Genomic DNA, 15,635 nt, shown 5'->3' on the forward strand with positions numbered 1-15,635 from the left:
AGATGGTGTAGCTGTGTTTTGGTTTCTTTTTAAGCTGGTCTAACTGTGTTGTGGTCACTTTTAAGCCGGTCTAGCTGTGTTTTGGTCACTTTTTAAGCTGGTCTAGCTGCATCTTGGTCACTTTTTAAACTGGTCTAGCTGCGTTTTGGTCACTTTTTAAGCTGCTCTAGCTGTGTTGTGGTCACTTTTTAAGCCGGTCTAGCTGTGTTTTGGTTTCTTTTTAAGCTGGTCTAGAGTGTTTTGGTCTCTTTTTAAGCCGGTCTAGGTGTGTTTTGGTCACTTTTTAAGCCGGTCTAGCTGTGTTTTGGTCTCTTGTTGAGCTGGTCTAGCTGTGTTTTGGTCTCTTTTTAAACTGGTCTAGCTGTATCTTGGTCTCTATTTAAGCTGGTCTAGCGGTGTTTTGGTCACTTTTTAAGATGGTCTAGCTTTGTTTTGGTCACTTTTTAAACTGGTCTAGCTGTGTTTTGGTCTCTTTTTAAACTAGTCTAGCTGTATCTTGGTCTCTTTTTAAGCTGGTCTAGCTGTGTTGTGGTCACTTTAAGATGGTGTAGCTGTGTTTTGGTCACTTTTTAAGCTGATCTAGCTGTATCTTGGTCTCTTTTTAAGCCGGTCTAGCTGTGTTTTGGTCACTTTTTAAGCCGGTCTAGCTGTGTTTTGGTCACTTTTTAAGCCGGTCTAGCTGTGTTTTGGTCACTTTTTAAGCTGGTCTAGCTGTGTTTTGGTCTCTTTTTAAGCTGGTCTAGCTGTGTTTTGATCTCCTTTTAAGCTGGTCTAGCTGTGTTTTGGTCTCTTTTTAAGCTGGTCTATCTAGCTACCATCTTTGCCAGACTGGGAGGACCAGATTAAACCAGCTACTGCCACCTCAAACCAGCTAAAACCAGCTATTAGCTTATGCTGGTCTAAACTGGATTTTTCAGTAGGGAGTCCAAAGGAGACTGCGCCTTTTAAATGGTCTATACAAATAATAAAACTAAACGAAATGTCTAGGCAGATGGGGCACCTTGTTAACCAGAACAACGACTTTCCCAGGCTCTCCCATCCGCTTCCGACTCTCCAAATGTTCCTTAGTGATGAACACAGCAACTCTGGTTTTACCGCTTCCTGTCGGGAGGCAGACGATGATGTTCTTGCCTTCCAGCGCTAGTCTGGCCACCTCCATCTGATAGTCACGTAGCACAATATTTCCATTGCTCGCTGGAAGGGAGGAAGAGAGGGAGCATGAGAAACCGAGGATGAATTACATGACACGTATCACAATCCTGCAGTTAACCAGTAGTGTAGACAGAAGCACATTTTAAAGTAGAGGACTTTACTTTGTTTTGGATATTAATGCAGCTACCCCTATGTTTTTCGATATCCTCTACTAGTGATGCATTGATTATAATTTTTCATGGTTGTTTTCAATATTTCAATTCAATTTTTACAAGCAATTGTGTCAATACTGATTTCAGATTTTTTTAAGCCAGACAGACATAATGAAAATCAGTGAGTACGTACGAGAGTACGTGAACAAAATATTTATTTGCTTGGTCAAGCTGTCCTTAAACAATAAATATTTTTAGCTATTCAACATTTAAAACAACAACGGCATCATAAGCGTAATGATCAAGCAGCATACTTGCAGCATAAAAGTTTTTGTTTACATGTATATGTGGATGTATCTTGTATTGTTATATGTTGTGAACTGCACTGTCTATTGTTGTTTGTAATGTATGATGATGTAGAGCTTGTCGTGTGGCTAAATTAAAGGCGGAGTCCATGATGTTTGAAAGCCAATGTTGATATTTTAAATCACCTAAACAAACACGCCCCTACCCCAATAGAATCTGGACCTTCTGTTGATAGACCCGCCCCACACATACGCAATCCGGCATATGATATGATTTTATTGTCTATAAGTGTGTTTTGGTAGTCGGCCCGTCTTCTTTTCCAACGCGTTTTTCAAACATCGTGGACTCCGCCTTCAACAATCTAATCTATTCTAATAATAATCATGTAAAAACACACACGCATGTGCGCGCGCAAACATTTGCATGTGTAGTTACATGTTTATATTTATATATAATTTATATTATATATAATGATACATATTTATTATATAAATTAATATTTTTCTTAAAATTATACATGTATGTGTGTATTTATATATAAATAATTATTATACACAGCACACACACATATATTATGTAAACAAAAACTTTTATTCTGCAAACGATTAGTCGCGACCAGAGTCGTATAATAAGAGAGTTACAAAACGCTTTGATCTCAGTGTGACTTTCTTATAAGGCATTTAGCTTGTCGCTGTTGTCCCCTAGTGTTACTCGTAATATATAAAAAAAGATAAGTATAAAGTAGATGGCCACCAGTAATAAAATATTAAACCATTAAATCTATATTATTCACACATTATACACAACTCATTAAAATATAAAAATTTTACTAGTTATTATTAACGCTAATCATTACCTACAGCAGAGTTCATAAAATATCACTGTTGACTATATTCATGAAATGTCTGAAAATGTAAAGAGAAATGGAAATTTCATCGATTTACCAGCAGGTATCATTGAAATAAATGGGCTTCAGTGCTGCATTTGAAACTATGTGTCACTACATGACACGCTGTTACTTCCGCATTCCATTCTTACAACAGACGTCTATGTGAGTGTCGTAACTCTCTTATTATACGACTCTGGTCGCGACTAATCGTGAGGCAGCACGAGTTTAAAAGTCTCCTAAATTCTCTTAAAACGTGAACAATGTTCTTTTTGGTTGTTTACATTTGCAATGTTTAAATTGCAATATTGCAATCGCAATAAAAAGGCAATATATTGTGACACAAGCATGTTTTCATGATTCACCCTTTAAGAATTTTTTATAACCTCCTGCTCTCACTGCAACTTTGGCCCACAATTAATTCCTCCCTTGCTGGAGTCCTTTTGAGTCCATTAACACATGTAAATAGTTTTATTAGAAAGCCAGATAGTAAATGAAAACCAGTATGGTTTAATCTAGGCTGTTTGTATGCAACTGGGAAACTGAGCAAAGGTTTGTGTTTTTTGTTTATATTGCTTAAAGAAGAAGATCTGTGAACACGGAAGCAACAAATGAGACAATTCCTGAAGGGAATCTGTGTTGCCGAGATGCTTCTTCATAACCGAGGAGAATTTCTTCTTGGGAAAAGTTATGCTGGAGTTCATTTGAAATTCTCTGCTTTTGCACACTTGGCAAGTATGACCACATATATAGACTTGTTGAGATCTGTCATCACTAAAGAGGAGACACACAAAATTACTGAGGACTGTTTCCTCAGGAGAAATGTGGAAGCAGGAGACCTCTGCAAAAGTCTTGGTTTGCTCTTCATGTAAACTCATTGCACTGAGAACATATGGAACATATTATCAATGCCAATGCAAATACAGAGAGTCACAACTCAGCCTGTCACATTCGCTAAACATCTTGTGTTTTAACTGAATCCATGTGGATTTTGCTGGTCCAGTAAATCTGTCACTGCAGTTTCCTGAATAGATGTCAATTGCTAGAACTCATTTTTATTGTGTTAATGTAATGCCAGCATGAGTTGTGTAGCTATGTAAGAGCTTAGGCAAGACAATGTTTCTGGAGAAGTCATCGGAGTTGATAAGTAGATTTGTGAGTGTATAGATGGTTTCAGCAGTAACACACTGCACAAAATGACTTTCTTATGTTGTTCCAAACTCATAAGACCTCCGTTCATCTTCGCAACACAGTTTACGATGTTTTAGATTTAGTCCGAGAGCTTTCTGACCCTTCATTGAAAATCTACGTATGGTTTACTGTCCATGTCCAGAAAGGTAATAAAAACATCATCAAAGTAGTCCATGTGACATCAGTTAGAATCTTTTGAAGAATAGAAAATACATTTTGGTCCAAAAATAACAAAAATTACGACTTTATTCAGCATTGTCTTCTCTTCAGCATCTGTTGTGAAGTGCATGCACGAGAGATGCGGCTGACGTGTTATCTGGTGCGCCCCAGCTGTTTGTTTTTGTGCGCCTGAGCTTTGTTTACAGTCTTGGGGAGACGCACGCAGTAAGTTTGAAAAAAAACTTTGCAAACATGTCCGAGGATAACACATCAGCCGCGTCACCGCAGTCATGTGACTTTAGTCTTGTGCACCAGTTCACAAAAGACCCGGAAGAGAAGACAATGCTGAATAAAGGTGTTATTTTTGGACCAAAATGTATTTTTATAGGTCTTACGAGTTTGGAACGACGAGTCATTAATGACATTATTTTTTAATTTTGGGTGAACTATTCCTTTAAATTCTTCCCTGCGTGCCAAATCCGCGAATCCATGCTCACCGTCTCCCTTCGTCTTTTGAAAACCAACAAATTTTTATTTTCCACTAGGTGTTTGTTCCAGAGGTCAGTTTAGTCACTAGCCAGATGGATAAACAAGCACAGACTGGATGTTACTTCGGGCCAGGCGCATACCTGTGGCAACGCGCTTGCATCCGTAGTCTGTAATTGGAAAGCTAATAGCATTTTTGGCAGAAGGAAAGAATCTGCTTTTGTGATCTGATGAATATCAAAGGATTCTGAAAATCCTCAACATTAAATAACCAGAAAGAAGTTATTTCTTCAGTGCTGTAACAACATTAAACTACCATTGGGAAGTGAAGAGCCAGTTTCTTTGTAAAGTATATATTTGGCAGTACAAGAGCTCGGTCCTGCATTTATAGTTTATATGCAGTGATTTTCAACTTTACATCAAATGCCTTTTATTATTTTGGATTTTTACTGTTTCGGGTATTATAGATTTTAACTGTTATTGATTGCAAATTATGATGGAAAAAATAATGTTTTTATGCCTTTTCGATCATATAATATATAGTGTAAAGAAAGCATAAATGTCGATTTTGGTTGAAATAAAATAAGTTCATAAAAATAAAAAATAAGGGTCACAAGCCCTCTTCTAAGTAATTAAACATCTAAAATGATCTTTATTTGTATGTTTTTTGAGAGGTGTATTGTCCTAAATGTTTAGTCTAATGCAAAGATGCGTGCATCCACATGTGCATCTGACATTTTGGTTTCGGTTTTTAAAAACATGCAGGAATTAAAAAATAAAAATATCTGATGTGTAAGATTATATTAGATCCTTGCATTAGAGTAGATCTTAAAGCTGTCTGTTTCAACGTCAATCAAACAATAAAAGAAAAGAAAAACTTAAACATATATTTTCCTATCGATATTGTTTTTGACTTTGTGTGTGCCTAATCTATTAATTTTATCAGTGATTTTAAGGTATGAATTTTGTGATTTTTGAACCTTAAAAAAATATTTGATTTTTCTCACAATTGACTTTGCTGACTTTATCAACTTCAAACACGTGTAGCTCTGACATTTTCTGTCAGATTCCAACAAATCATACATCGTTTTGAAGGTTTTTAATAGAGAATATCAAAATGTAAATAATTTATTTTGGAAAATTTGCTCATTTTCCCAGCACGGGACTATATGTAGAAAGACATAATTTTATATAATCTTTAGGCATTGTAGGCAATGCCATTATTAAAGCACTTGTGCAAATTGAACTGCAAAAGATTTTGAGGAAACCATTTAGCCACAGACCCATGTGTGCTATTACTTAACAACCCCAAATCTCCAACTCCTCTGGCACCGCTACCCATCACTGGAGCACATCTTGCATAATGGGAACAGTTTTTGTGTTTTATGAAGACGTAAGCATTTTCTTTCAAGGAGATTTCTGCTTCTTCCTCTTCATCATGCAAACCGTAAATCTACCTGTACTTAATCCCTTCAGTATGCATTCAGATGATACTGTACACTACAGTGGTCATTGCGTAAACATTGAAGTTAAGGCTGTGTCTTAAGAACTAGTCTGACCAATTAGAAATTAATTAGGACTAATCATTCTTACTATTTGGATATAAATTAGACCCATCTACCTTTTTATGTAATATACTTAAATCAGTCTTGACCAAAACATGTGATTAAAAGGTAAATTGACCAATAATTCAACACGTGTGCAGTGTTTACTGCATTATTAATTTAAAGTGTTTTTTCCAGTCATTTGTGTTTCCAGCACAACCGATGTGGACTGTTTCAGAAGTTAGGAACTGGTTTTCAAGTAATGAATTTATAGCTAGACTATGAATGAAATGGCTATGCTATTATTAAAGGATGTTGAGTCCTAATGACAGGAAAAGGAATTGACTGAAAATAATAATTCAACATAATCACAAAGCAGACCCACATGATCAAGAAGAGATAAACATATACTGTACTATATCATGTTGGTGCATACATTAAAGTTTAGTTTTAGTATTGTAATAAATAAAATTCAGTGTAAACTGAATTTAAATTGTATTGAATTGTATTTGAGAGCTTTGGTAAACCTTTGGTTACCATCCTATATCTTGCATCTCTTGGCTGCATCACCTGAATGTTTTACAGATGGATGAAAATCAATTGTGTACCAGATTGATCGGTGTCCTCTGCAAGATCTTCCTCCTCTTTCTGTTGACCATCTAAGTACATATCAGCCTCTATAAGAGAACATATGCACTGATGTTAGTTTGGCTTGTGCTAACGTCATCCGTCTGTGCTCAGCAACTTGCGTAATGCTTCATCCTGTATTAGCCTATAAGGTGGTGACCACAGTGACCACATATCCGCTAGCCCTCAGATGAGTTGTTTACACTTGAGAGTGGGCAAAGAAAGACAGATGACGTGTTCAAATATATTAGGATGACAAAGAACTTATCAAAACGGCTGCAATTGCTGTTTTGTCTTGAAGATGAGATTTTAAATTTTGTTAACGTCAAGTTGGCTTTGTGATAACATAAGCACATTATACAGTTACTCGTTGAAGAGTTTAAAGTCTGTGTAGGAGAAAGTTACAGATTCTACCTTCAGTAACAGTGGTGGAAAGTGCTGATGTCTCAAGACTGCTGTTGTTGTTGTCCATACTGCTGTCCAGATCGTCCGACAGAAGTGAGCTATTGGCAGAGAGAGCCGGAGGGATGATGGAGTCTGTTTCCATCTCTTCTGGAGCGGCTGCACATGACTGTTCACTCTCTTCCATTGTTCTCGTCTTAAAGGTGTCAACAGACATAGGTTCTGGACAAAACACAGATAATCAATTTAGTAACAGATACAGTTATTAGTAATTACTGAGATTAATAAAATTACTTGCTTTTATTTCCGGACTATAAGTCACACTTTTTTTTCATAATTTGGCTGGTCCTGCGACTTCTAGTCAGGCGCGACTTGTCAGTATGAATTAATTTTGACAAATATAAACCAAGAGACAACATTGCCGTCTACAGCCGCGAGAGTCCGCTCTATGCTGCTGTATTTATGTAATTCAATGAATTCAGTAGGGCTGGGTATTGGCAAGGGCCTCGCGATACGATACATATCACAGTACGATACAATACGTTGCGTGCTGCGATACATTGCAATACTTTTTCTTTTTTTATCAAAAATGTAAAAAATAGAGTTACATTTTTTTACTCTTTTTTTTTTTAAACCAAAGTGCTTCCACATGTCAGCTTTGAAAGCTGCAGGCGTTTTTACATTTTCCGTCATTTTCTCACTCCTGCTAACTTCTGAGACATTGGCCGAATGGCCGTATAAGACAGACAACTGGGCAGCGACAACTGCAGCCGCGGCGGAGGAGATCGTTTGACGCACACAAAGAGATTTGATGGGTTTTAAATATCGGTAGTAGAGACTGAAATACCGAATCTTTTTACCGAATCTAAATGATCACGATAGTTAGCTGTATCAATATTTTTATTCAGTGATGTGGAATGACGAGTCTGTGAACTTGATGCTCGTTGGCTTGTTCTGTTCATTTAGCCTATTCAGCCTTCCAGGTATGTTCAGTATGCTATTGTATATCATGTAAATAACTGATAATGTTACGTTAACGTACGGACATCTATTCAGCCTGCTGTTCTGTGCGCTATTTTTTAGTTTAATAACTTGCCTTTCCAGATTAAATGTATGTTTTCCGGCTTACATTTTGTGAAATCATTTTCTAAATAAATGCGACGTGTAGATTATTGCGATTTATATATGTTATTTCATCTTCATGACGCATTTTTGATTGATGCAACTTATACTCCGGAGCGACTCATTGTTCGGAAAATAAGGTATATAGTTTATTAGGGCTGCGCAATAAATCGCATGCGATTGTCATGCGCATCTGATCAGTAAAGCCGGTTCCTTGATTAGTAGTAAATCTTCATCACCTGCTTTCAGATGAAGCAGCATTTACTACACCGTAGTACACGAGCCGTAGTTCACTGACAATCGGGTGATTTCACCTTTATTTTCGTGGACGTATGTAGGGCAGTCACAGTTGTAAAATTTGGGTGATGGTTACTTGTAGGGGTGTCAACAATATTCGATTCGGCAATGCATCGCAATGCGCGCATGCACGATTCAGCATCGATGCAGCAAAGTGCCATAATCGATCATGTCACTGTTTATTTTCTGGCCTCGAGTGGACCATAAAGTTGTGAAGTTTCATTTACGTCCGGGGGCATAACAACAACAATCCAGATGGCTGAGGCGGAGAGAGATGACCGTGATAGACGGGTAAATAAAAACGCACCCTTTTCCATGGAAAGTGGACATATGGGCACATTTCGGATTCTATGAAGTTAATGGGAAACTAGACAAAACTTAACCTGTGTGAAATTCTCATCTCAGGTATATAATTGTCATTGTCTTAAAGCTGCTAAGCTTCCGTTTTTGTTGAGAATAGTTGCACTTGACTTTACTACTTGACTGATTAAAAATTTGCCTTGTTGTGTACAGTAGAATTCTGATGCATCGCAATGCATCGTAGAATCGAATTGAATTGAATCGTAACCTGGTGAATCGTAATTGAATTAATTGCCACCCCTAGTTAATTGTCAAATAAATTGTGCCGATTATGACGATTAATTTGCTGTTTTATTGCTTTGACATTTAATTTTTTTTTGTTTGTTTATGAAATATTTTTTTGGAAAATTGTTGTGATTATTTCAATTAAATCTTTTTCAAGGTTTACCTTGCATTAAATATTAATACACATAACTCCCCCTTTTGTTTTTTAGAGAGATGTGCAATCATTGCGGTGATCTGAAATCATTGCGATGAGATGATTATTTAATCATTGTGACAGCCCTAGACGTATGGCTAATATCACGATAATTTATGCAATATTGCCCAGCTTGTCAATTTATTGTGCAGCCCTATATTTTACACATTTGTTTGTTCCCTTGTGATCGAACCATGACCTTTGGCACTGATAACGCCCAGACAGCAGACGACTCCGGGCCAGATCTGCAACAGATCCTGGCCGAAGTTAGCGGATCCGGTGCGGCTCCGGCCCTGGGTCGTCTTCTGCTATAACTGCTGAGTTACGGGAGCACTAAAATATATTTTAGACACTTGCATCGTGCTGCATTACCATCTTGGGTGAGCATTATTTTGAATAATTCAACGGCCCGTTGTCAATTATTTCCTACATAACAAACAGATATTTAGATTGATGAATGCTAGGGAGTTGTCGAGGTGTTCCAATTGTTTTCTAGTGCATGGCTGGTGATATCTGATGTGTTCTAGGGCAAAACTTACCCTACATCCCACTACACTATATTTTCCCAAAGCAAAAACAGTACACACTTCAAGGACATAGTATAAGTAGGCAAAAGAGCTCATGTGACACCGCCCTTCATCTCTGTCCACTGGCTACCGATTGAAGCTCGTATCAAATCACTACTACTCACTTACAGAACTATCACTGGCATACTTTAACAACTTTAACACCCCGTCCAGAAACTTGTGATATCTTCACAAAAGGGCACGAAATCACTTTCCCGCTCATTCTCCTTCACTACTCCTTGCTGATGAAATGACTTCGGTCACCAACATCTCATGCAACATTTAAAAAAATATTTTCAGTGAATATTTGACATAAGTAAATGTTGAGTGCTCTTATATCTTCTATACAAACGTATATCACCCATTCAGTGAATTACAGTGTTTGAACTTTTGAAAAAAATGTTTTTATATTTGTTGTTTATAAATAGTATTTAGAAATGTTATAAGATTTATGGGTGCCTGTTCTCTCCAATCTAGTGAATCAAAGCCTCAGAAATTGTTCAGATGTAAAAGGTTAAAAATCCCAAGTTCCCCAGTACAACCTTCTCACATTACTTAAGATCTTGTGAATCATTGGCACGTGTATCGTTGACACAATGTTAAAACTTAAATAAGAGTTGAATTGGACGAGGTGTATGTACAAATACTAAACGTGAGAAATTCCGACCAAAAATGTTTAGTCTGCGTTATTTGGTGGCATTTGACCTCTACTGGTTTCCGGTTTCCAGCTCCTGTTTTTCCAGGAGGAACCCGTGTGACAGGTTAGTGAGGAAACCCCAATAATTTATCAGTCCCTGGAAATTTCTTGTGCAGGAATGTGTGAGAGGTTTTCGTGGCGTTTGTCCTCTTACCATCTTCATTACACGGCTCTCCTCTCAGTTCACGTGCTAGGTCGTAATGCTCGGTGTCCTCCAGAGCCTTCAGGAATTTGGAAAACCAGCCAGGTTCATTCTTGACCAGCCGCGTGAGGAGCAAACGAGCGCCATATGTATTGCCTTTACCGTCAATGGCAGTTGTTATCTACAAGGGGAAAAATAAAGGAACAGTTCATTTTTGACACAAATAACACGTACTGAGTGCGAAGCACATGAACTCATGAGTCACACACATCTGATATTTTATGCTGTGAGATGGAAAACCAGAAAACATGATTTCCATATTTAAAAAGAATTAAACAATATTTTTAGACATGTGATGGTGATATGATAAGTACAGTGTAGTAGAAATTACTCATAACCACATAAGTATAAGAGGAAAGTCCCAAATAGCCAGGTTTGATGACAATGAGGTGTTTTGCACATCTGTGGCTGTCTGGTTTGTGGCGCCCTCTACTGATGATAATGTTAATTACTCATATATTATTAATTAAAATAAATGAGAAAGTATTTAATTTGTGGATTTCATTAAGTGCACGTTTAGGTTCCTACCTTAAAAAAACAACAACAAAACAAATTCTAATGGTTTCCATTATTACATAATTATAAACCAGCAGCTGTTTACCATTAGGACCATTACAACTTTGCTTTAGTGTGTGGTGGGTCTTATTCCAGTAAGATTTAATGGTGTTCTGTTGGTTCCCATCTACCAGATAACATCACACCAATGGAGCCCAACACATTACCAGTATGGACCCACAGAGACCATTATAGGTTCCATTAAAACCATTACAAAATGTCTTTAGGCCTATGTAGTGCATTTTGGGCCTAACTACATTAGGAATTTGTGGTGTTGTCTTGATTTTTATCCCCCAAATAACATCCTACTAATAAAATAAACAAAATTCCAGTGTCTGTTAAGACATTATTTTACAAAATTCCCTTTTGTATTATGTTTTATTCCAGTAGGATTTAATGGATTCTATTGATTCCCATTTACCAGATAACATCCACCAATGGACCCACAGAGGCCATTATATATTATGTTTCCATTAAAACGGTTACAAAATGCTTTTAGGCCCATGTAGTTTTGGGCCTGACTACATTAGAATTTAGTGGGATTTTCTTGATTTCTACCTACCAGATAACATCAATTGAAGGCAAAAAATACCAATTTAGACCCAAAGGGACCATTATAGTTTCATAATTTATATGAAAGACATAATTTTACAAAATTAAAAGATTAATACAAAAAATTTTTTTTGGGTCTTACTCCAGTAGGATTTAATGGTGTTCTATTAGTTCCTATCTTCCAGATAACATCCACCAATAGACCCACAGGGGCCATTATAGTTTCAATTAAAACCATTGCAAAATGATGACCAAAACAAAATGTATTTAAGCCCATATTCGGGCCTAACTACATTAGGATTCAGCGGTGTTTTCTTGATTTCTATCCACCAGATAACAACAATAGAAGACAAAACACTGTTAAAAATGCAGCATGAAGTTAAAACAACTTGGTTTTGCACGTTAATTGAATCTACTAAGCGGACATAGCATGAAGATTTTACTTTTTTCATGTTTAAGTGCTATAATTAGGTCCCCAGTGCTTTTATAACCTAGAAAATGCAAGATCAACCCAGTAACTTAGTTTTGGTAATCCATTCTCTGCAAGCATGTGGAAAATAGGTAATTGAAATTTGGCTCCCCTTGTGATGTCAGAAGGGGATCTAATTATAATAATACGGCCCCTTAATCTCCACTATCCAACCAAGCCAATGCCATTTAGTGCAAAGATCAGCTCATTTGCATGTTAAAGGACACACCCAAAACAGCACATTTTTGCACACACCTACAAAGTGACAATTTTAACATGTTACTATAAATTATCGATATGGTATTTTGAGCTAAAACTTCACATATGTACTCTGGGGACACCAAAGATGTATTTGACATCTTAAAAAAAGTCTCGTGAAATGTCCCCTTTGAGTTTTGGCTTGCGATAAATTGACATAACTTATAAAATCAAGTGGAAATTGTTTAACTTATTTTTTTAAGTATAATCAAAATATGTTTATTTGACAAAAAATGCTGCATATTTTTTAATAGTGCTGCATATTTTTTAATAGTGCTGTTTAGACCCACGGAAACCAATTATAGTTTCTGTTAAGACATTTTACAAAATTACAGGATTTATTTTTTGAATTATGCTTTGGGTCGTATTCCTACGGAGCCAATAAGGGGACATGGAGCAAAATTAAATAAAGTTCAGCTTCGCGTGTGCACGTGAAACTATCGCATGCTCATGTGAAACTTTCGCGTGCGCACATGAAACTTTCGTTTTCACGTGCGTGCGCGATAGTTTCACATGCGCACGCGAAACTAAACTTCAGATTTTTTTTACTCCAATGTCACCTTAGGGGCTCGGTATATTCCAGTAGGATTTAATGGTGTTTTATTGGTTCCCATCTATCGGATAACATCCCACCAATAAAACCAATCATTAAAACCATTGCAATTTCCATTAAAACCATTCAATCTTGTTTTTGTCAAGTTATGTCTTCTTATACCAGGACAAAACTTAAAAGGGACATATGATGAAAATCTGACTTTATCCATGTTTAAGTGCTATAATTGTGACCCCAGTGCTTCTATCAACCTACACTTTAAAAAATAAAGACGGGATTTACTTAAAAATATAGTGCATAATTTTTGCATCCAAGTTTTACTTGAAATTTTAAGCAAATAATTGTCAGAAGGGGATTTTATTAAAATAATACCACCGCTTAATCTGCACTATCCAACCACAGCACTGCCATTTAGTGCAGAGATAGAGACAGAGCGCAGCGCGTCATAACCTGAAAACCACACCCACCGGGGGGGAAAGCAATCCAACCGTCTCCATTGACTTTGTTTTGCGAGAGGCCGCCTCTTTGTCATTTCTGGCTTATAACAAAAAACTGAATAATGCCTAAAAGCTGCTGTGTGACAATATGTACAGCTAACAAGCCAAAGAACCCAGAAATAAGTTTTTATAAGCTGTCGAGCCGTAAAACCCAGTCTTTAAGGAGAATAAAGAGGATCGCCGACTACGTTTCCCCCTATTGGACGCAGTTTTACTAATAGGAGTACTATGAAAAGTTGCCTGTTTCCATTTCTGTGTCTTTAAACGCTCGTTTTTTAAAGTCGACAGCTTATAAAAACGTATTTGGTTTTTTTGGCGTGTTAGATGTACACCCTGTCACACAGCAGCTTTTAGGTATTATTCTGTTTTTAAGTTTAATCTGTAAATAAGTTTTTATAAGCTGTCGACCCCAAAAAACGAGCGTTTAAAGACACAAAAATGGATACAGGCAACTTTTCATAGTACTTCTATTAGTAGAACTGCGTCCACTAGGGGGAAACGTAGTCGGCGATCCACTTTATTCTCCTTAAAGACTGGGTTTTACGGCTCGACAGCTTATAAAAACTTATTTCTGGGTTCTTTGGCTTGTTAGCTGTACATATTGTCACACAGCAGCTTTTAGGCATTATTCAGTTTTTTGTTATAAGCCAGAAATGACAAGGAGGCGGCTTCTCGCAATACAAAGTCAATGGAGATGGTTGGATTGCTTCCCCCCGGTGGGCGTGGTTTTCAAATTTGCATAACTGCGCTCTGTCTCTATTAGCTCATTTGCATGTTAAAGGACACACCCAAAACAACACATTTTTGCTTACACCTACAAAGTGGCAATTTTAACATGTTATAATAAATAAATTATCCATATATATTGAGCTAGAACTTCACACACGTATACTCTGGGGACCCCAAAGATTTATTTTACATTTTAAAAACGTCTTGTGAAATATCCCCTTTAAAATACTAGCTTGAATTGACTTGCAAAACCAAGTTGTTATAAGTTCATGCTGCATTTTTTTTACAGTGTGGTTTTGCAAATAATAGTAATCAATACACCCCAAAACCATGGTTACTACACTTTTACCACAAAAACCATGGTTACTACACTTTTACCACAAAAAACATGGTTCATTTTTGTAAAGGGTAATATATTTGATGATATGATAGTATACAGTAATCTTCACGTTCTATTTCTGCATGTATTCTACAATAGAGATGAAATTAAGTTTACTGACATTTTCCATGTCCTCCTGTGTTAAGAGCCCCATAGTGGCGCAGTGCGTGGACACATCGCGTGTTTTCATGTTGACCAGCGACAGTCGCATCAGATCGATGAGCCGAACACAGCTGTCGTTTTGCTCCTCTTCTGTCGGCTCGGGCGGTTTATTATCAACATAATTCGCTGCTTGTTTACAACCGACAGTCTCAAGTGCAGTGATCAGTTCCCGCGACCAGCCAATGACGTCACGTTTTTTAATAATTTCGTCAATAAGAAGAGATACCGCGCTCATGTCCCCATCTCTACCTATCTTGGCGTTTATCCGATCCTTCTGCTGCGGTTCAAGGAAACTCAAAAGGTCCAAAAGCGGCTCGACTTTGATCAGACGCTTTAGTCTGTCTCTGTAACAGTCCAGAACGTGACATGTCGCGACGTCCTGATCGCAGTTCATGTTTTAAAGATAAGACTATTTTAAGTACGCGATAAGAGTGGGTTGTTATCGGTAAGTATCGCTCAAGTGATCTGTCAGCGTTTCTACTAGAGCGTCCTATGCACGAGAGTCGAATCTGTGCCAGCTAATATTGTGTTGTGGGCTACTTTCGGTTTCGATTCCGTGTTTGGTTTCTAAACGTCATCCTTGCGTTTTCTAGAAGTTAAAAGTGCAAGTAATATATACACCAATTTCTTCAAAATTGAAACCAACAAAAGTTTTTCATGTAGCCAACAAAAGACCCAAATGTGAGGACAAATAAAAATGAAACCATAACATAATAAATGTGTAGCCTATAAAATGAATATGCAGCTGATCCCATACAGCAAAAAATTTATTCTCTGGCCAAAAATATATTTTAAATATATGCTTAATACATTTTGTGGAACGTAATGCTCAGTTGAATGTATTTTTTAATTTGGAAATATATTTAGTTTTAACCTTCATATATCAACATGTATTTAAAAATGTATTTCAAGGT

General features: G+C 37.0%; 1 protein-coding gene across 1 annotated transcript in view; it reads right to left on the minus strand.

Moving 5' to 3' along the window:
• The window catches only part of ifih1 (interferon induced with helicase C domain 1), a 36,358-nt gene extending 21,096 nt beyond the window's left edge, over nt 1-15,262 (minus strand). The window contains exons 1-5 of the mRNA XM_055216276.2: nt 14,681-15,262; nt 10,520-10,688; nt 6,918-7,127; nt 6,485-6,553; nt 1,001-1,194 (exon numbers count right to left, since the gene is read on the minus strand). Of these exons, the coding sequence (XP_055072251.2) occupies nt 1,001-1,194; nt 6,485-6,553; nt 6,918-7,127; nt 10,520-10,688; nt 14,681-15,115 (1,077 nt within the window). The 5' untranslated portion in view covers nt 15,116-15,262. The remainder of the gene's footprint in view (nt 1-1,000; nt 1,195-6,484; nt 6,554-6,917; nt 7,128-10,519; nt 10,689-14,680) is intronic.
• Nucleotides 15,263-15,635: the final 373 nt, after the last annotated feature.

Source organism: Misgurnus anguillicaudatus, chromosome 17 (genome assembly GCF_027580225.2).
Source record: "Misgurnus anguillicaudatus chromosome 17, ASM2758022v2, whole genome shotgun sequence".
Taxonomy (NCBI): domain Eukaryota; kingdom Metazoa; phylum Chordata; class Actinopteri; order Cypriniformes; family Cobitidae; genus Misgurnus; species Misgurnus anguillicaudatus.